The following is a 23,540-nucleotide window of genomic DNA, read 5'->3' as shown; positions in this document are numbered from 1 at the left end:
ACCGGCATACTTAAGAATCATGCTAATGAGGAATAGAATGTGATATTTACGGTAAAATAGTAATCAAGGGAACCAAGATTCGAGCGAAAATCAAAAGAATGTAATCCAAGGATAAAGTCTAAATACACGTACAAATAAGGCCATGACATAACCAAAATTACACGTACAAATAAGGCCATGACATAACATAATTTACACGTAAAAAGAAACAAAATTAAATAAGCATCCTAGACTCCGTTAAGAAATTCGTGAGCATGGACTACTAATGGGATAAGCGATTATCTTAGTCATTTTTTTCGAATTACTAGATATTAATCTGACTTACATGTGTTGCATGGTCTACCCCGGACTTGACGTTTTATGAGCAACTCGGTGGGTGTTTCTAGAAAAGCAGAGGACGCTTACCCTACCGGTGTACTTAGGAAGATGTGGTGTGGTAATTGGATAGGAAAATTTCCTTGACGAAAAGAACCCGGTTTGTAATTGATAATTGAAATTGTTAATGGAAAAATATGTGTTGCACACTAATTATACGCGAATAAACAATATTGTTTCAGTCTAAGAAATTAAGAATCGTCGCCAATTTGAGTTTAATTAATCCTTATTTTGTACTGGGATTGTAAAAAACTAATTTAACTAATAAATGATATTAAGTCCTTGATTTGTTCAACTGTTTATACGATATTTGAAACTTTGCACACTAGTATCGGAGATAATCATTGTCCGGATATTGAATCTCATTCAGGCTAAAAACCACTAATTCCACTTTCCATAGGCTTCTATGCTAATTTCACAATATTCAATGGCTTCTCTGGACTTTACCTTAACTTTAACATGCAGAGGACTATATATCAGCATGATTCTACATATGTCAGCTCACAATCCTCAGAATGGCATGTGGGGTTAGCAGACTTGCAGTGCAGTACTGGTCACCGGAAGTGAAGGGTCTATAAATAGCATGGGAAATCCCAGTGTTTTCACAAGATAAGGGTATATTTAAAAATCATTATGGAGATTAGGCTTCACATCACAAGAAGCAAATTGCACCTATAAAATGTACAGAAATGTTTTTTCTTTCAGAAACTGTTTAAATTTTAAATGAGATGAGAACTTTTTTCACAGCACTATGAGGAACAGGGGTAATTTCTGCGTAGGACTATTTTTGCGTACGTTCCAAATGCTCATTGGTTGAATTGGTGGTCTGTAACCTAAAGAGTCACTTTTTGTCTTAGAAAAAATAAATAACTATACAGGTATCTTCCTACACACATACTGAATGCATTTGCAAAGTTTCAGTGAAATGTGACAAGCACTTTTTTAAATATTTGATTTTTAAATATAGGGTAACCAAGTTGTGCGAGCAAAAAAGTGACAATATTCTACCATACTTAAATGCATTAAATATTTGCAAAGAACTTTTTCTGACTTTTCAAATAAAAAATATCTATCACAACTTGTTTTTTAACAATATTAATGAAGAAATAGTTTTAAAAGTAATCATTTTCTGAGAAATTGGTCTATTTTTAAAAATTTATTTCTGACATGCCTCCCCCTTTTTCTTGATCACATGTCAAAAATCCTAAATCTTTAAATTTTCACAAAAGGTGATATATTTGGCTTTAAATTTGTAAATACAGTGTTTTCACATTAAAACATGACCAGTAAAGGGCACCTAAAGCAAAAAAAGTACTCAATAATGGATTTTCCATGTTGCCATAGGGGAATGCTGATATGGCCTTAACTGCAGTAATGAAAGTGAATTTTTCCTCATTTCTAACCTAATTTTTGCTCAAATCTACACAAAACTTGATTTCAAGTGCTTATTACCACCATATTTAGGTAAATATAGCCCTCAAAGTTTAATATTTGATATTTTTACTAAATTTTCTACACTTTTTACAAGATAGGACATAAAAATCGGCCAAAAAGACCAATTTTCCATAATTTGGACCTATAACTTAAAAAAATGCATATTTTGAAGGATTTTTGTAGTGTATTCCTCTCATGGCAAAGTTAACAAGATCTTCAAGTAGTTTAAAGCTATTTCAAGAAACTTTTCATTTTGCCATGGCTTCATCTTCAGGCTAAAAGCCACTAATTCCACTTTCCATAGGCTTCTATGCTAATTTCACAATATTCAATGGCTTCTCTGGACTTTACCTTAACTTTAACCTGCAGAGGACTATATATCAGCATGATTCTACATATGTCAGCTCACAATCCTCAGAATGGCATGTGGGGTTAGCAGACTTGCAGTGCAGTACTGGTCACCGGAAGTGAAGGGTCTATAAATAGCATGGGAAATCCCAGTGTTTTCACAAGATAGGGGTATATTTAAAAATCATTATGGAGATTAGGCTTCACATCACAAGAAGCAAATTGCACCTATAAAATGTACAGAAATGTTTTTTCTTTCAGAAACTGTTTAAATTTTAAATGAGATGAGAACTTTTTTCACAGCACTATGAGGAACAGGGGTAATTTCTGCGTAGGACTATTTTTGCGTACGTTCCAAATGCTCTTTGGTTGAATTGGTGGTCTGTAACCTAAATAGAAAGGGAGATCAAACCTCGGAAATGAAAGAATTTCAGAATTTAAAAGTGATATTTTTAGTTCCCTGAACGCATTTTCTTGATCAAATGTCCACTGAAACTTGACATTCTTCCTTAGTAACTTAGTAAGAGGTTCGACCTTCGCACTATAATTCGCTATATACTTCCAAAACCAGTTAAACATGCCTAAAGTGCGACGAAGCTGTTTCACGTTCTTTGGAGTTGGAAATTCACTTAAAGCTTTCACGCGGTCAGGTGGGGGTCGGATACCGTCTTTCGAAATATGATGACCAAGAAATATGACTGACGCTTTCGCGAACGTACATTTTTGTGGATTAAGTTTCAGTTCAGCTTGCCGAAAGCGATTAAATACTTCCTGAATATCTGATAAATGCTGTTCAAATGTCTCCGAACATATCAATACATCGTCAAGATAACATAGACACGAGCGAAATGTCAAATTGCGTAAAACTTTGTTCATTAAAAGTTGAAAGGAATTCGGGGCCGTATGCAACCCCATAGGAACCCGCTCAAATTTGTATGTGCCGAAGCAAGTGTTAAACGACGTATATTTTGAACTTTCTGGAGATAATTTCATCTGGAAAAATCCACTACTCATGTCTATCGAGGATATGTAATTTGGAACTCTTTCCGTAAAAGATTCCGTCAATTCCTGTAAATCGGGAATAAAGTACTTGAAAGTTTCCGTTTGAGAATTTAGATAACGGAAATCGACGCAAAAACGAAAATGTCTCAAACTAGACGCCCTGTCTAACGGTTGATCCGATGGATGTTTCTTCCGTTTTGTGACTAAAACCACTTGACTAGTGATAGGCGCGACCTCGTTCGCGTTTAACTCTGAAATAACTCCTTGTTCGAGGAGTTCATCAAGGTGATGCCGTAACACCTCCTTTTTATGTGGCGTCAACCGATAGGGTTTTTGATGCAAAGGACGAAAGTCCGGTTTCAAAACAATATGGTGTTCAACAACTTCCGTTGAACCAAGCGATGGGTTATCATTTGTCACGAATATGTCTCTGTTTTCACATAATAGTCCGTCTAAAGAAGATTTCTGCTCCGTACCAAGGTGATCGTTTTCAAAATTACTCAAAAATTCCTCATCAATGTCACTATTTTTATCAGACGTTTTACTTGGTACAAAGTTGACATTTTGTACAACAGGAATATTATCTTCGAACTTTACCCGACGCACGCTAAAGTCGTCATTTAACTGGGTAAATTTGGCAATAAGCTTGCCCTTTGGAATAACAATTGGTGTGGTCCCTAAATTAAACAATTTAATAGGCACTCTTCTGTTTTGTGCAACCGTGACTACAGCTTTACTACAAATAAGACCTTTTGCCACAATTTTTGAGTGACTTTCACACAGACTTTGATGTCCAAATGTAATGTTTTGGGGTAATTTTCCCCAGACAATAATCTCACTATTTGGATCCACAGTAAATCGCTTTGCACACCTTACATTAGCCTGATTTTGAACAACTTTTAAAGCACCAAAGTCTACTACTACTTTGTTTTCCTTTAAATAAGAAGTGCCTAGCATTAATGGATGGGACGTGTCATTCAATATGTAGACTTCAATCGTACATTTCTCCCCTTGTATATGCATGTTCAAAGTAGCCGTTCCATTGACATGTATAGTTTGGTTATTAGCTAACTTGACACTTCCACTATTGAAACTATCGATCGATGATTTGCAGTGTGATGGGACTTCTTTGTACAAAGCTAAAGACATTAAATTGATCGAACTACCACAATCAACATGGGCGGCAATTTTCAATGACTGAATCCTAACTGGCAAGTATACAAAGTTATCAACACGTGTATTAATATTGGCGTAGATGTCACTTTCATCAGTGCAAATATCGTCACTTGTATCATCACTAAAAGTATCAACATTATTTACTACCTTTCCGTAACGAAAAGGGGCCTGTTCCCTATCTCTGGCACCTTTTACCTTTCGGAGGGGTCGCGCCTGGTGTCCCTCAGGGAATTCGAGTTTCCCATTCGAATATATGTGTAGCATTCTGCGGCACTGTGATTTGGTTTAGAGCAAATTTAACAGACAACTCGTGGTTGATTCCTGTCTTGAACATTAGCAGATTGACTTTGAAACTTTATGCATTGTATTGCACAATGTCCATTCTGTTGACATAATTGACATTCAATGTCCGGTGACGAACTTCCAGACCCATTCCACTTACATAACCTTTTCATATGACCAACCCCATTACAATTGTAACATCGAGTGCTACTTGTTTCGAAATTTGAGGGTGGGTGGGCTTTGTTTGTTGTCAAATTTTCTACCAACTTTGTCAAATGAGATATTTCCGATTTCATTGCGGAAATATCATCAGACTGAGACCTAGAGTCAGATATGTCATTCTTCCTCGGTGTTACTGCGGAACACTGGCTGTGGACCCTGTACTTGTTTGCCTCACCTTGTTTTGCATATGACAAAGCACTATACAGATCTTTTGGTTGGCAAGACCGTACATAAAATGCAAGTTTGTCAGGGAGACCATTAAAAAATCTGAACATTACCTCATGTTCTGGTTTCCCGAGAAGTTGATCTTTTTCTTGGACTTGACAGTAGTCCTCAATTTCTTGACTAGGGACCAATTCCATGTTGTAAAATGTTTCACTCTCAATGACGACAGACGGATGTTCCCAACCAATTCGAACATATTTGTCAATAAATAATTTACGTATTGTGCGCCATGTTAAGTCTGGGCTCAAACCATTAAACCATGCCAAAGCGGGGCCCTCTAGATGTAAATGAAATGAAGCCAATTGCTTTCTACCGTCAACATCGATATCATGAAGATTACAAAAAGAGTCAAATTCTCGAAGAAATTTTGAACCACTATCTTTTGGATACCCCGCAAATTTTCGGCATACCCCTAGCTTTTCAGTTCCAAAATTCATGGTGACTTTTGATGTAGACTGGTGTTGAGAATATTGACCTTGAACTTTTGAAGTTTCAGGCGAAGCAAATAAAATTTTTCTAATATTTTGACGACTGACTTGGATACTTTTCTTAGCTGTTAATAGTTGCTGATTTATGTCACCACATAGGTCAAAATTCGAAGGATCAGGAGTTTCGGGTGTTTGAACATCTAAGTATTTGTCATTGAAACTCGACGACGGATACGGAGTGGAAGTACGGGTATACTGGAAACAGTTTTCCTCTATAAATGTTACTCAAAATCTCATCCGACTCTAGGGACTCAGAATATAAACTCATATACGTGTCTGTGATAGTTTCAAAGGAAAGACTATTCTTTCCCCTGAAATGATTCAACCAACATTTCAACAAATAAATGAACACATCAAACAATATTTTAATTAATATGTGGGGAATTCTATTATTTCCCTCATTTGTAATTTTTAACAAAGCATGTAACTAACTTGCGAGGAAATTCTATTATTACCCCCAATATTTAATCAACCTCAGTAGCAAAAATCGTGAACAAGCTTACAAAGTCTTGTCAGCCACAATTTGGCAAGCTCCGGCTTCGGGTGTACACCATCAGAATATCCAGTAAAATCATACGAGTATTTTACCCGAGAACTATAGCTCTTTTTCTTTGATTTCCGTAAATCTCCCGTAAAACTTGGTCCATATCTGACACTAAGTATTCTATTGATTTCATCGATGTAAAGATTTACAATGTTTATATGTTTACGCAAAATGACATCTTTAGCCTGATAACTGTCCCAGTCTCGACCTTTCACTTTATTATGCTCATAGATTGAATAGACAGGAATATGTAAAAATACCAACTTGACAGATGTTCCAAATGTTTTAATAAAATGGAAAATTTTCTTGAGATTGTCAACGAGGTTGTAAGCCGATGATGTGTTGTGAGTAGTAACGTCTATAAATTCACCAGTTTTGGTCGTGAGATCGCACGTTCCGATCCAAACAAATAAACAAATTTGGCTATGACTTTGTATCAACGTGTCTAAATTATTTTTCAAGTACTTCAAACAGTTCTCTGATGTGGCCGACGGCAAATTTACAAATTCTGTAAATGTTTCTGGATTAACAGGTACTTGTGACTTGAAACTAAAACCTTTACTGTCAGTAATTAATACAGGCTTTCGATTGGGCTGAACTAACGGATCAATTTATCGACTTGGTCCTTAAATTTATGCAATTTGCTCATGGTGGTCCAAAACGAGGCGCCATGTGGATGCCTCCTTCAACAGAACTTTGAAAAATCAAATAAAGTTTACCTCGGAAATTCAAACAGTAGCACTAAATCTGTCTATGAATTTTCCTCTTTATTAAGGTTCTCCACCATGTAGGGAGGTCGCTCACTCCTGCCTTTGATCGGGGAAATAGGCAAATATTTGATAGAGACTTTTTCTAGTTACTGTAATATTTTACTCACAACACAAAAACTAACAGAAAACAATTCCGGACATATATAATTACGGATTGCGTAACGACAATGTACAAAGATGAATAACTCGTAAGGAACTTGATGACCATGCCAATCTACCATGTAACACCATGCTCCCAGTTTTTAGTGGAGTCCGAGTTGCTCATTTGCTTTTGTTACTTTGTATGTATGATTTTAGTTCCTTTATGTTCTTTGTTGTTTATGTCTGTTTTCCATGTCTGGTCGTTGTCCCAGGATTACATTCTTTTGATTACTGCTATAACCTTGGTTCCCTTGATTACTCTTTGTATAATATAAATGGACAAAAATATTGAATTCCTTAATGGAATGTCAAATACGTCAAAATCCAAGTATATTGGTTCAGCACGGAAACAGGAAAAAAAGGCAATATACATACACAATGTAGCGAACTGAATAAAATAGATTATACATAAAAACTGAAGATAGAAAAACAAGACAGCACAAAAACCGAAGTACTAGCAATTTTAACTCCATAAATAACAGGGAGTTACATCAGGTGCTCCGGAAGGGTAATCATGTTCTGCTCCGCCTGCGGGACCAGTCATATTGCATCTAATAGGTTATTTTTTTAATTGTTTTTTTTCTGGTTGTAGTGTACATTTATTCTGTTGTATATAACACAGAAACGCAGTTGCTTTTGTTCTCATTTTATAACTTCGATTTCCGGCAGGGTGGCCGGGGTGTTACGGCGATGGACATATTATCACGAGATTGACACCACTGTGAGTTCAAGTCCCACGTGCGAAGGTGGCCCGAACCCTAGCCCAGGGCTTAACCGCTTTTCCAGCGTGAAAATTTGGGCTTTCCTCTTCCACAAGCCTAGCGACAATGCGTGAAGCCGGTCGTAAATCTTGCTCTACAGAGCTTATTTAATTGTTGACTTATATGCGTATATGTGTTCACCGACGTTAAATACAATTGACCGTTACTCTTTCTCTTTCGAAAAAAATGGCTATTGTAAGGAGAAACTTGAAAATAAGTTTTTAAGGAGCTAATGTTGTTAGCGACTTCTTGCACTCGTAATTTCAGTGCTTTGCATTCACATATAATTTGTATAATTATATATCACTACACCACCTTATGCTGCTGATCGATGCCGTAAACCGTCAATTCTAGCTTCATACGATATCCAAATGTACCTCTATGTGTTCTACGTGTGTTTTTGCTTGTATGAGAATGGGAAGATTACATTCAAAGGAAAAGATCGGTTAACATTGAACTTAATGTAATATTACTCAGTCTGCGATTCAGACACAGTGGCTCGTTACAATATTGACTATATAGCTCATCAACATTGTCAGCACTCGATATATATGGCAAGCCAAAGTGGACAAAAGTGCCTATTTATTAATATTTATAAATAATTATAAATATTTACAATTCATTTATAAATATTTATAATTCAATATAAATATTTATAAATCATTTATTAATATTTATAATTCAATTATAAATATTTATAAATCATTTATTAATATTTATAAATATTAATAAATATGGCAATTATAAATATTGATAAATCAATTATAAATATTTATAATTCAATCCAAAGTGGACAAAAATACCTATTTATAAATATTTATAAATATTATAAATGAATTATAAATATTTATAATTGTCTTGGATTTATAAATATTAATAATTCAATTATTAATATTTATAAATAGGCATTTTTGTCCACTTTGGCTTGCCATATATGCTATAGGTCTTATAAAAATCAACAATCACTCTTACGGGGTGATGGATCGTTAAAAACGATGCAAAACATAACAATAAATTAAATAAACGTCTAAATATGTTTAACATCACTAGAAGATGGTAAAATTTACATATTATTTCGGATAACTGATATCCTTCTTCAGCATAAAACTCGTATAACTTTATGACCATAAAACTCACAAAACTTTACGAGCATAAAACTCACAAAGTTCAAGATCAAAACAGATTCAGTAGCTGAATCACGTACGCAGTGGGTGATTGTACCTTTATTAAAGGCACACATAAGCAAATGGTAAGGGGCCTGAATAAAAATAACAAAGGGGGTCTTTTTATCAAAATAAAAAGTAAAAATTAACTGTGGAAAACAATTTAAAAAAGTCCAAATATCGTAGTACGGCGTGTTGATGTATATCATGTAGTGCTGTACTATTCTTAGACCAAGACCTAGAATGAAGTATTTTTTTCTCGTTTATTCCATCTGGAGAAGTTGTTTGTAATTTCTTCATCCAAAAGCTTTCCCGAGATACTCTTTTACATTTTGTCAAGTTTTATTATGTTACTCTTTTACATTTTGTCAAGTTTTTATTATGTTCTATGATGGTAACAATATTGTTGTGGAGATCCTCCTGGGTGTGACCGGCGGATCTAAGATGGCGACTTAGAGGGAGGTCTGGTTTGCATTTATAGTCACTGTGATGACCATTCTTACGCCTGCTGAAAGGTTGTTATGTTTCGCCAACGTACTGCATACCACATAGGCACTGGAGAAGGTATATGGTATTTTCGGTTTTGCAAGTCACGTCGCAAAAAATGGCAAATTCCTTTCCAGTGCAGTAGCTTTTAAACGTATTGGTGTGCGATATCTGGGTACAGGTCTTATATCTTTTATTTCCACATGGTCGACACTGGCCCGTTGTATTTTGCTTGGGCTGAGATGAAATCTCTGTTCTTACTAGGGCATCTCATAGGCTCCTAGGTCTACGGAATGCCAGGACCGGGGCCCCAGGAAAGAGCTTGGAGAGCTTAGGATGTTTTTGAATGTCTTTCCAATTTGAATGCAGTAACTGCGAGAGTTTCCCAAAGGCTGGATGGTATGTAAGCACAAAAGGAACCCATTTGATCTTTTTCTTAGGTTTGTACTCGAGGAGATCTTTACGGCTGATGTTGTTAGCACGTTCAAATCCCCGATCTATATCTGTTGATTTATAGCCACGCGATAACAAATGACCACGGAGTTCAACTAGACGTTTGTTGGTGGTATCGTCAGATGAGCAAATACACCGAATTCGAAGTGCCTGGCTGTATGGTATGCTTTTAGTACAATGTTTTGGATGACAGCTATTGGGAGATAAGTATTGGTGACTATCAGTAGGTTTGCTGTGAAGATCTATGGACATTTCCCCGTCTTTTACAAACGTAGTAGTATCAAAAATGTGATTTTAATGTCAGAAATTTCATGGGTAAATTTGATTGATGGATGAACATTGTTGGCATGTGTGATAAAATTGTCTAAATTTTGTTTCGACTCAGTCCATTTCATGTCAACGTCATCGATGAATCGAAACCATGAGAAGGGTTTCGATAAAGATGTTGAAATTATTTGATTTTCAAATTTACCCATGAAGATGTTAGCATACGAAGGAGCCATTTTCGTTCCCATAGTTGTAGCATTGATTTGGAGGTAGCGTTCGTCGTTGAAAGTGAAGTTGTTACACTTCAAAACTAAAGTGAGTAAATTTACTAGGCAGTCAGTAGGGGGGTCCAAAATATCTCGTGATTCCCAAGCTTCTCTGCAGGCTTCTATACCGTCATCGTGTGGAATATTAGTATAGAGTGAAGTGACATCAAGGGAGACCAGAAGTGTTTCGGGAGGTAAAGGATTCATTGATTCCATTTTCTTCAGATAGTACATGGTGTCTTTTAAATATGACGGGAGCTTTTGAACAAGGGGTCGGAGATGGTAATCAATAAATTCAGAATTGTTTTCGGTTGGGTGACTATTAGCAGAAACTATGGGCCGTCCAAGGATATCTTTTTTATGAATTTTAGGCAGAATGTAAAAACGTCCGGGTCTTGGATCCTCTGGTTTTAAGTATTCGAGCTGTTCTTCGGTAATGCTGCCGTCCTTGCACATTTTGTTCAGTTCTGAAGTGATTTTTTCACTAAAAGATTTAGTAGGGTCGCTGGGTAGCTTTTTATAAAATCTTTCATCCGAAAGTTGACGCATTGCTTCTGAGATGTAGTTATTTTTATCCATAACTACTATGGCACTGCCTTTGTCTGCTGGTTTTATAACATATCGTCACGGTTTTTCAACGACTGTATTGCTTTTATCTCATCGGGCGTAATGTTGAAGGAAGATGAGATGTAATTGTTGGATAAGTGTTTAACAACTGCTTTTATTTTGTCAATGACCTTTTATAGCGTGCTACATTTGTTCGATTTAAGCGCCCATGGATTTTTTCTTTTTGAATTTTCGAGTGTATATATCACTTACTTCATGGTTGGAGAGCGAACTGTCAGGGTCCATATCCTGGTCTTCATGTTTGTTAGCAAAATTCTCTTTGAGCCTGAGGGATCTTGCAAATTTTACTAGGGCATCTTCAAGTTGAACTTCATCTATATTGTTAGGGGTAGGTCAGAAATTCAAACCTTTAGATAAAATCCTGGTTTCAGTTTCATATAGAGCAAAAGATGAAAGGTTGACACTTGTCATGGTGGAAATTCGTTTCAAGTTGGATTTTCTTTTAAATCTGCGTTTACGAGACTTTTTAGGCGTAGTTTTGTCCTGTGACAAAATAATATGTGCTTCTGTATTGTTCGAGGTGTTTACGCCGTCTCGTGTGAATTTGTGAAGTTGTTTACTTCTTAATTTCTTGGATTGAATAGCTCGGATTTCGACTAATCGTCTCTGAATATTACAAAGTTCAAGAGCAGATACAAAAGAACGAGCATTTTTCAGTAAATTTTGATGAGATATGTTGAAATTGGCTAGTTGATACTTAGCTTCTTGATATAATAAATCCATCAGACTCAAAGAACCATTAAAAAGAATATTATTCCATCTGTAATGAAATCTATTGGATTTTTCTCCAGTGGTAAGGGGGGAAGCATTAAGTGTTAGGCCTTTAGGAATAATTCCTTGATGTAAATTTGTTTCTAAATTTGATATATGATGTTCAGTTTTGATCATTTTCAGAGTCAGAGCCCTTACGATTTGCTTATGTGTGCCTTTAATAAAGATAAAATCACCCACAGCGTACGTGATTCAGCTTCTGAATCTGTTTTGATCTTGAACTTTGTGAGTTTTATGCTGGAGAAGGATATCAGTTATCCGAAGTATTATGTAAATTTTACCATCTTCTGGTGATGTTAATCATAATTGGACGTTTATATATATATATATACACAACGTCTCAGAATGTGACGACTCTATTCTCTACACTGCTCCATCGGATCAAATTGATACAGGGAAGATAACGTAAACTTATAGAAGGGTCTGAAAAATTCCCAACGATGTTAGAACTGTCAAATTTGCGAAGCAAATTTTTGTCGTTCCCTCCACGGGACTCGAACTCGTACCGCTGTGACATCTATGGCAACACCGCCTGCATTAAGTCAAGCGCCCTAGACCACTCGGCCAGCTAGGCTATATAAAAAATATAGCTTTCGCTGGCCGGGTGATTCCTCCTCGTAGGATTAATCTAGGGCTAGTCACATTCTGAGACGTTGTATAATATTGATTTGTTGTGACATGCATCATTAATTTGATCCTCTATCCTACATTATAACACCTAGATGAACTGTCCCGTACTACCATACATCGTGTACTAAGTTACAGCCCTAGATTAATCCTACGAGGAGGAATCACCCGGCCAGCGAAGTGACAAATGTATACGGTAATGACGATGCTGTATGGTAGTAATGATTTCATGCACGGTAGTGACAAGACTATAAATGTTATGATTTTTTTTGTCCAGGAATATGCAGCTGTTGAGTATTTTCCTTTTGATCATAGTACATTCTATATGCTCTACGTTTTGTACCCGTATTAAGTCAATATAATAAAAAGAAGGGATATAGTTTGGACGAATCTAAAGCAAAGGAACAGCACTTTTATTGCTGTTTTTCTTTGTTAGATGTTGCGTATACCAAAGTCAGACAACGAACTGCATGAAAAGGTAGAATTAAGGTTGCATGCAGCTGGAGTAACAGGTTTAAAGCTGCAGCTCTGGATGCCCATCTACCATAATTTGAACGATTTTGTACTATATGGAAAAGACTATGCAAGTTATTTTTATACGTAATGATAACGATATCGTTCCAAGTACAGTTTTATGTATCGTAATATTTAGGCTTACACTAACACACTTCAGAATGCAGAACATGTTTATTCACAAAAAACATCTGAACTTAAAAAAAAATTCAATTAAAAAATATCGAAACTTGAGGAACTAACTTTAACAGTTCATTATGTTCAAAATACAGACCAACAACTAACTGAAGTCATATCAACTTTGAAAAACTTCAACACTTAATTATTTTCAATTGAACGAAGTTCATATATACCAAAACTTAAACCGCAGTGAATATTTTAAAATTAACAATTTTACACTTGACTTCGGAAATATCAAACTTGGACCTAATTAGTCAAGATCAAGTTTATCAGAAATCAGTTTGTACAAACTTGGTTGGATTTGCACATGCCTTCCATTCTGGGTAACTTTTGCTGGCTTTGGAATCATTGAAACTACGTTTTGGAACGTGTACCAAATTGTGTCATCCAGTAATGGCCAAAAGTATCTGTTTTTGCCAATCCGATGCATACTAGTAACTTCCACACTGTCGATATCAACGTCTTTGATAATTCCTGGATAAATTTTCCCATCATAACGTACTACACACCATTTTCCTATCAGATCTTCATCAGCATGATCGATTGGAAGAAGTTCAGATTGTTCACGTCCATCGTCAGGGAGACGTTTATCAACTGTATCGGCTGATTTTACTTGACTTTGCACTGTCTCATTTTGTACAGAGGAGGGGTCCTTACTGACTGACGTATCTGTACTGACTGACTTATCAGTAACCTGACTATCGGACACATTTGGAAAAGTGAAAATCTTGTGATCATAGCAACTGCATTTATCTTGGCAAAAGCAGCTGAGACATCGTGTGTGGATAGTGCTTGGTTGATCTACGTTCCACTTGACCTAATGTAATTTCATAGTTCCTGGAACTGGCTTGAGAACGGGCAGTAATGGTCGAAAATTAACAATTTCCTGTTCTTTAACCCTGTATATCTTAACTTTAACTTCTGCACCAATAACTTGTTGGATAAATGTTTCAGCATCTAATATATCTTTTCCTTGGGCAACAAATCTGTCTGCTGTTCGTTTTAGTACCCCACCAATACCATCGGGTGCACCTTTGCCATGTGATGCTTCACTAAAATTCCAGGAGGCATTTCTGAATCCGTATTCTTTCATTTTGGAACACAGCAAGAAAAAGTTTAATTTTGATCTATATTGGGTCGTAGGACCATCACTTAAGAAGTGCACATTTTCAACTTCCGGATTCTGTTTTTTTACTTCTTCCAAAACATGGTTCAAGTGTGACCAAATAACAACTGGGTCGTGACGTGTGGACTCTGAAACTGAGCAAAATGAAAAGGGTTTTTCATTTGCAATGTATAATACACCTGTGTGTAGAGAAATTTGTGATCTTGATGCCCCAAAATGCATTGCCTGAACTTCCTCGGAGACCTTGCATTCATAATTTTCTGAGAAGTCTATGTGTATTAGACATTCAGAGGTAGATAAATTATCTTTGAGGTTCTTTAAAGAAGTGTACTGAGTATGAATATTAAAAATATGTCGACAAAATTTTGTCAAAAGTATATTAGTGCGCTCTATCAGTTCGCCTAGTGAGCTCTGAACTTTTTCTCTTTTGACGATGGTAACGTTGAAAGATTCTGATTCCCCATTTGGTTTGTATCTTGTCCTTTCCTCAGTTTTATTTAGCCATTCATAAACATGGACTTGTCTTCCAAGTTCACAATTAGTGACGTTCAGTTCTCTGTTTCGACATTCGTTGCATTCCCTATACATACAACTCTTGTTCTGTATGTTACAACATATCTCCTTGACACACTCTTCTGTGTTGTTAGACAATATTGCTCCATGCTTGTGCAGTTTGTCGTCCATACTTTGCATATTCGAGTGTAATTTGCATACACAAGTATCTCTATCTGTAATCTTCGGTGTAACAATCCAAATTGGGCGTAAACGCAGAAAAGCTGTATATGACAACTTTTTGACATCTTTGTTTTCAAGTAGAAATTTCTTGTGCGAATTTTTCAAAGTATCACACAAAACACGTTTTTGCTTCTTCAGTTTCTTTCTTGTAATAGTATCTTTTTTTCCTGGCATAACTCGACGGTTAATGTCTTGTTCCAGAAACCTTATGACTCTTTGTCCAACAGTCACTTTCTTTCTGTCTTTTCTTGGTTTTTTCTCATAAACAAGTCTGTCTGATCGCGTTCTGTTTGAAGCTATGCGCCGACGTCCAACTCCAAGAAAATCTTTCATGGATGAACCTAGGAGTCCATACTTTTTCAGAACATTCCCTGTTATCATTTTGGAAAAGACTTGCTTATCGGATTCTTTATTCAGAGATTTAAACTTAGATCTGAGTTCTTCTAAAATACAATGATGAAGTAAAAGCTGTTTCTTCAGTTTGGATGTAACACGACTTCCTTTGAGCTGTTGTTTGGTTTTCTTTCTTGGGGATTCGGGAATATCGGTTGCCTTGGCATTTTCTTCTGTTCTCTTTTTGAGCCTTTCATATCTTTTTCTGTACTTTTCCGATTCCTTTTCTTTCTTAGAAAGCTGTGCTGTCAAACGTTCTATTGTTCCGTATGCTGCACTTCTAGATCTTTTCACTTTTTTGCGCCCCCTCTGACGTCTGGTCTGAGACTGGGGTTCTTGTAGCGGAACAATATCTTCACTTGAATGATCCGGAGTTTGAGGTGGTGTATATTGTTTAATGAAACTAAAAGCTATCTGTCCTGTCTTCTTTCTATCTCGCTCTGCCCTTTTTCTTTTTCTCCACTGCTTTCGTTGATTTCTCTGGCCACGTTTCCCAAGATCGCCAATCAATTTTATTTTCACTTTTTCTTTTCTTCTTTGATATCGTTCTCTTTCCTTCTGCAGATATTCTTCATATCTTGCGGGGTCTTCTTTCAGTTTGGCTCTGTAGTTCTTAAGTCTTTGTGCTTCTGTGATTCTTTTAACAGTTTTTCCCATTCTTTAACTTTCTTAATGAAAAGTTTTCGTTTGTCTTGCGTGTGAATTAGAAGGTCTCCACTGTTTCTCAACCATCTAGCTTCTATTGGTTTTTGCATGATCGTGCCACATGCACAGACTTAATTGTATTTCTAAGCTGATATCTAAACTGACTAGTAGTTGCTCTGTTTTCAATATTTCTTTAAATAACTCATCAACATCAGGTATTCCTGAAAAAGAAATAGATGAATTTGTCTATATATTGTTAAGAATAATTTTACATATTTACAAGTGGAGAGTTTTTGATTATTTAAAGTGCTGTAAACATCTCACAAATGAGTGCTATCTGTAATCATACGACGTTTTTGACCAATACTAACATTATAGGTATTCGTGTCAGGCGCCTTGCAAATATACAATGTTTCATCATATAACTAGATGAAATACTAGTGTTTTGAATACTTGACAGACTGATTTGGCTTTAGCTGATAATGAGGTCTTTGATTGATACATCAGTTGAGACAGCTTTTGTCATTAGTTATTCTCTGCTTAAAACTGGAGTTTAAATTATATATTAAAACGTTTCGTTTGTGTTTCTTAAAATGTGATAGAAGTCTGTGTATTGCATAACATATATTGGAGGGATCTAAGAGTCACTTTATTTCAATGTATATCGTATTAGATGTAATATTTAATCACTTTGGTCACTACCGTACATAATTTGTCACTTAAGTACTTCATATGTCACTACCATACGTTCTATTCACTGTACAAGAGTGACTTGCACGGTAGTGACAATCAACACATGTTTCCGTATTAATAGCGTTATAATTAAGTGCATTATGGGTAATTAATTGATTCATGAAAAGAACACCGTCATTATTCTATTTAATTAAAAAGGGGGAACTTTTTTCGCTCTAATATCGTCTGATAGTTGGTACAATGGTGACCATTAATAAACACACTCACTCTAAATGACTACTTACTTGTTATTTCTGCTTTATCTGCGTCATTTTGCATTGCGTTCAGTGTACCAATGTCGTAGTGGAAAAATGGCGTTGACGTTATCACGTGATTTTAAATTTAAATTCGCATCGATTTCGGAATAAAATACAAATTACGGAAAATGTACGGTAGTGACAGAATTTTCTGGACATGTCTTCATTTGCAATTATCACAAACTCTCGAGTGTTATTAACTCCTAAATTTTGATTACGTTAATCTAAACAATATTAACTGATAAAATATCGTATTTAAGACAAACTTTCACAAAAGTTACGCAAGAAATTAACATTTAAACATATGAACGTCAAAAAGGACAGATTTACCGTACAGCGTTTAGAAAAAAATGACTACTTTTGAATCACACAATTTGCATATAAAACATTAAAAATCAGGAAAATACATTGGTTATCTTCAAATAAACACTTAAATTAATCTGTCAAAAGTCATACATCTACTTATTTCGAAAAAAAACGATTTCTTTGCATAGGAAGGACAAAAATTACATTAAATGTACATTTATTTGATTTTCACCCATATTGTACTATAAATAAATAAAATCTTATGTGTTTTTTTTAATAAAGCTTTTATGTAAATGCTTGCTTTTCTCATTTGTGTTAACATGCTTTGTGTGTTCAGTGTGAATGGTAATTCATATTTACAATCCAATTCTTGAAATTTAATAATTTATCAAAGTTTGCATTTGAATTATTTTGTTTTTCTACAGATTGATGTATGAAGTATTTGGTTGTTTTATATTACTGTTTATTTGTGTTGTTATTATATACAGATTTGACTTTCAAAAAGGAAACAATTGACCTTTTCATACAGTAATCAAAAGTTTCATGAACACAAGAACAACAAAATCTGAGTAAAAATTTTGTTCTTATAAAAAATATTAATTTGTAAGCTTTTGTTGCACATTTCAAATGTTATAATTACATGTGTCACTTATACATTCAGTTTAAAGTGAAGATCAAGTTTGTTCGTGTATTATGATGACCCAATTATGACTAGGACTAATGAAAGCAATTGTTCATTATCAGGTAAGATTGGTCATATTCTGAAATTTCAAGATATTACAAAGAAGCAGGAAAGAGACACATTTTCAGCCGAATATATACAAGGAATTTTTTTAACTGAATGGGTTATTTACTGATGTGCTTTCTCGCTACCTCGAACAAACAATTGCGAAAGGTTGATTAAAGAAATGACCTTTCTTCCTACATGATAGTCAACATATTCATGAACAAAATAACAACAAAACCCGAGAAGGAACTTAATTTTTGTCAAAAGTGATTTAGTTGAAAGCTGCGATGTTGAACGTTTTAAACGATGTAATATTTTGTTCAGTTTTAAGTGATGGTGAAGTCTATCTAGGTATTGTGATGGTCAAATCTTACCAGGTATTGTAATGGTTACAAGTCTATCCAGGTTTGGTGATGGTTACGTTTATCTATGTGTTGTGATGATCAAGTCTATTCAGGTCTTTTGATGGTCAAGTTTATCCAGTTTATCCTAGTTTTGTGATGGTCAAGTCTAACCAGGTACTGTGATGGTCAAGTCTATTCAGGTCTTTTGATGGTCAAGTTTATCCAGTTTATCCTAATTTTGTGATGGTCAAGTCTAACCAGGTACTGTGATGGTCAAGTCTATTCAGGTGTTGTGATGGTCAAGTCTATTCAGGTGTTGTGATGGTCAAGTCTATTCAGGTGTTGTGATGGTCAAGTCTATTCAGGTGTTGTGATGGTCAAGTCTATTCAGGTGTTGTGATGGTCAAGTCTAACCAGGTACTGTGATGGTCAAGTCTAACCAGGTACTGTGATGGTCAAGTCTATTCAGGTGTTGTGATGGTCAAGTCTTACCAGGTACTGTGATGGTCAAGTCTATTCAGGTGTTGTGATGGTCAAGTCTATTCAGGTGTTGTGATGGTCAAGTCTATTCAGGTGTTGTGATGGTCAAGTCTATTCAGGTGTTGTGATGGTCAAGTCTATTCAATTGTTGTGATGGTCAAGTCTATTCAAGTGTTGTGATGGTCAAGTCTATTCAAGTGTTGTGATGGTCAAGTCTATTCAGGTTTTGTGATGGTCAAGTCTATTCAAGTGTTGTGATGGTCAAGTCTATTCAGGTGTTGTGATGGTCAAGTCTAACCAGGTACTGTGATGGTCAAGTCTAACCAGGTACTGTGATGGTCAAGTCTATTCAGGTACTGTGATGGTCAAGTCTATTCAGGTGTTGTGATGGTCAAGTCTTACCAGGTACTGTGATGGTCAAGTCTATTCAGGTGTTGTGATGGTCAAGTCTATTCAGGTGTTGTGATGGTCAAGTCTTACCAGGTACTGTGATGGTCAAGTCTAACCAGGTACTGTGATGGTCAAGTCTAACCAGGTACTGTGATGGTCAAGTCTAACCAGGTGTTGTGATGGTCAAGTCTATTCAGGTGTTGTGATGGTCAAGTCTATTCAGGTGTTGTGATGGTCAAGTCTTTCCAGATTCTGTGATGGTCCAGTCCATGGCCAAATCTATCCAGATATGATGGTGAAGTCTATCTAGGTTTTGTGATGGTCAAATCTTACCAGGTATTGTAATGGTTACAAGTCTATCCAGGTTTGGTGATGGTTATGTTTATCTATGTGTTGTGATGATCAAGTCTATTCAGGTCTTTTGATGGTCAAGTTTATCCAGTTTATCCAAGTTTTGTGATGGTCAAAACTATCAAAGTATTGTGATGGTCAAGTCTAACCAGGTACTGTGATGGTCAAGTCTATTCAGGTGTTGTGATGGTCAAAACTATCAAAGTGTTGTGATGGTCAAGTCTATTCAGGTGTTGTGATGGTCAAAACTATCAAAGTGTTGTGATGGTCAAGTCTTATCAGTTATTGTGATGGTCAAGTCTATCCAAGTATTTTGATTGTCAAGTTTATCCAAGTATTGTGATAGTCAAGTCTATCCTCGTATTGTGATGGTCAAGTCTTTCCAGATTCTGTGATGGTCAAGTCCATGGCCAAGTCTATCCAGATATGATGGTGAAGTCTATTCAGGTATTGTGATGGTCCAGTTATAAAATATGTAAGTTTATTTATACTCTGAACTTTCAAGATGTTTTGAAGAAGGAGGATAAGAGAAAATATTAGAATATACTAGGAATTCTAAAACGAAGCTGGTTATTTGTTGATGTATTTCTCATTAGAAGGCGTTTAAAATATACCCATAACGCATATAGTATTCTTCATTGGTACAAGTTACTGTATAGAATAGAAAGGACAAGCTCTTATCATATGCCAAAAACATATAAATGCATGGATGGGTTACTTTAAATTTATTTTTTCAATGCAATTCAAAATGATATATTCAGTGTTGGTATCATTATACATAAATGAATTGATGAAGAACAGTGATGTTACTGTGTTTGATAGAAAATAAACTGGAATGGGTAAAATTTGGCTACAAGTCTTAATGTCTTCCATAAAAAGGAATGTGATGATATCTCTATAGATTTTTAAGTTATGGTTTGTAACTCCTACAGCCGCCGTTTTTACCATCTAGCCTCTTATATAGAACCAGTCTCACTGAACGAAGTAGAACTGATAAGGTAAATACAAACTACAAAAACAATCTTAGCAATGTGATTCTATGCGTTTACTAATCATAAATAATCATATATATAAACGTCTCAGAATGTGACGACTCTATTCTCTACACTGCTCCATCGGATCAAATTGATACAGGGAAGATAATGTAAACATATATAGGGTCTGAAAAAATCCCAACGATGTTAGTACTGTCAAATTTGCGAAGCAAATGTTTTATCATTCCTTCCGCGGGACTCGAACTCGTACCGCTGTGATATCTATGGCAACTTAATATATATGGAGAGGGGGGAGAGGTATTTTTTTCAAATGGATCACAAAATTTGATTTAACAGAATTATTTAACGCCCTCTTTTCTCCCAGTTGGATCCACCAATGGGACTAGTTCTTGACTTGGGACCAGTGTGAAACTAACAGTAGAATAGCGTGTTTATGTTACGTGTATCTAACAATTATACAGTGGAACTTGTCTAAACTGATCCTGAATAAACGGAAAACCTGTATTAACCACACACGTTTTCAAGACCTTTCACGTTTGCGTGTATATTGATTTTCGACTTAACCGAACAAACTAAACTATCCAAATTGGTTCCAGTTCTTCTGTACTTCATCAAAGTGGATTAAGTATACACGCTCGTGTAAGAGTCAAGCGGGTGATAATAAAAGTTAATTAAACTCTTGTCGAAGAGTTCTCAAAAACATGATATTAAATACGCGATTGCCCTTGAGATAATGGTCTTCTGTCGATAAATTCTGGCAAAATAACGGTTTAAATTTACACTTTAGATAAACCCATACATATTCCGAATGTCTATGCGTTACAACATTTACGCATAACTCCTTTGTCGGACATGTTCTCTCTCTGTGTGTGTATTTTATTAATTTCACGATTTCTTTTGTTGTTTTAGAATGCTGATTGAGAAGGATTTCCGTCGCAGTTTATTTAAACTCGTACTAGTCGCGCTGCATAAATAGCAAGAGTTCATCCAGGGATATACTGCATAACTTAGGAACGACAAGTTATCATAACGACCTTCTAGTGCATGGAAATAATGCCATATGTAATCAAGAAGAGAAAATGTTTAACTTTATCCGAATTGCTCTTACCCTAAATGATTTTATTATATGAACGCAATATTGTATTGTAAACTTGCTTGAGGAAATTTTTTTGTTTTTTTTTGTTTGTTTTATTTTTGTATTTTTTTTTGGTGGGGTATATTTTTGTTTTTGTTTTTCGTTTTTTTTTTTTGTTTAAAAATTTGTTGATGGCAGTTTCAATGAACTTTAACAGTCTGTCTTTTTTTTAATAATACACACATGATATTTTTCTTCTAAATATACCGAAATAATTTTTTTTTAATTAGTGTTTCGCTGACCTATTCCTTCACTCTTATGATGCTAACTTTATATAACTGATTTTATTTAAAAGAAGGGATATCGTTTAGTCTGATCATTTTATCTAAGTTACCGCTATATAGAACCTGAGATGAAAGATACTATACGCACTATGAAAACTGCAACTACTCAAAGGGATCGGTTTAGAGTGAATACTCATAACTAGACAACGACAAACCCAATTAGTTCTCGTTCAGTATCGTCAACTTTCCTTTCATCTGCGGCAAAATCCCTTTAGCACATGTGCATGGATTTTTCATATTACAGCCCATATGTTATGTCAGAGCCTGCCGAAACTGCGCGGACATTTTGTACCTTACTGGTTTTCTTACAATTAAACTTCTGGAACATTGTTATATGACTACTAGATGTTAGTCATCACTACAAAATAGTTTATGGTCGTAATCAAGAACTCGTGGATCGTTGTAGAGTATCCATCTTGTACCATGGAAACCGATTTGATCATAATGTCATATTTTTCTTACATGATTTTATAAAAAAAACTCCATGAATGTTTCTAGGAAAGCAGAGAACGCTTATTTAACAAGGTTATGCACCAGGTCCATGCTCCAATTTTGCTTATTTAACAAGGTTATGCACCAGGTCCATGCTCCAATTTTGCTTATTTAACAAGGTTATGCACTAGGTCCATGCTCCAATTTTTAACTTATTTAACAAGGTTATGCACCAGGTCCATGCTCCAATTTTGCTTATTTAACAAGGTTATGCACCAGGTCCATGCTCCAATTTTGCTTATTTAACAAGGTTATGCACCAGGTCCATGCTCCAATTTTTACTTTCTGTATATATTGGGGTGTTATTTTGGTTATTTCATGTCCTTTCTGTTTTTTTTTGTGTGTGTGTCTGTTTCCTTTGTTAAATCTGTTATCACTGAATTATGTTTTTGTTACTCATAGAATCCCTTTGTTCCCCTAGTTTGGATTTAGAACTGTGAAAACACGGCGTAGTGGTGCAAATGTGGGTTCGATCTCGCATTTTTTTTTTCTATAAATATACACAAGAAAAACTGCAAGATATGTTTTTCATATGTTTTGAAATCATAGGAAAACATGTTTCTCATCTATTTTTCATACGTTTAGGACCCTTTGAAAAACAGATGAAAAAGATGTTTATATTAGGACTAACAAATTAAATCATGAAATACAGGTAAATAAAAAGCATGTGGTAATTTTATGTCTTCCACAGAACTCAGTGTATGGTGTGTTCTTTTATACAATTTAGGAAAACTGCTGATTTGATAGACATAAAAACATTTCCATATCGGACCTAAACATACGTCTCCATGTCTTTTAAAACATAAAAATATGTGTTGCCATTTTATCTGTGTACATGTATCTTCCAATTGCTTTGGGTGGTGTTGATACAACCAGTTTTTGTATTAAGGGTTAAACTTTCTTTAGTTGAATAAAAAATGAAACAAAGCAACAACAATACTGTAAAGTCACATTCTATTTTAACTAAAACCAGTAATAATGATTCGCAATTATTCATTTCTTGTGAATATATATGAAGGAAGGTAGC

At 35.4% G+C, this 23,540-nt stretch overlaps 1 protein-coding gene across 1 annotated transcript; it reads right to left on the bottom strand.

Moving 5' to 3' along the window:
• Positions 1-13,371: 13,371 nt before the first annotated feature.
• On the bottom strand, positions 13,372-16,032 carry LOC148610811 (uncharacterized). The gene is made up of 2 exons (XM_088543240.1): positions 14,020-16,032; positions 13,372-13,848 (listed from the first exon to the last, which is right to left on the bottom strand). The coding sequence occupies exons 1-2, from the start codon at positions 16,030-16,032 to the stop codon at positions 13,372-13,374; spliced, it is 2,490 nt and encodes an 829-aa protein (XP_088399366.1).
• Positions 16,033-23,540: the final 7,508 nt, after the last annotated feature.

Source organism: Perna viridis, chromosome 8, assembly GCF_037379345.1.
Source record: "Perna viridis isolate PV_CMFRI_1.1 ecotype Kerala chromosome 8, ASM3737934v1, whole genome shotgun sequence".
NCBI lineage: Eukaryota > Metazoa > Mollusca > Bivalvia > Mytilida > Mytilidae > Perna > Perna viridis.
This window is presented reverse-complemented; position numbering and strand designations above follow the sequence as displayed.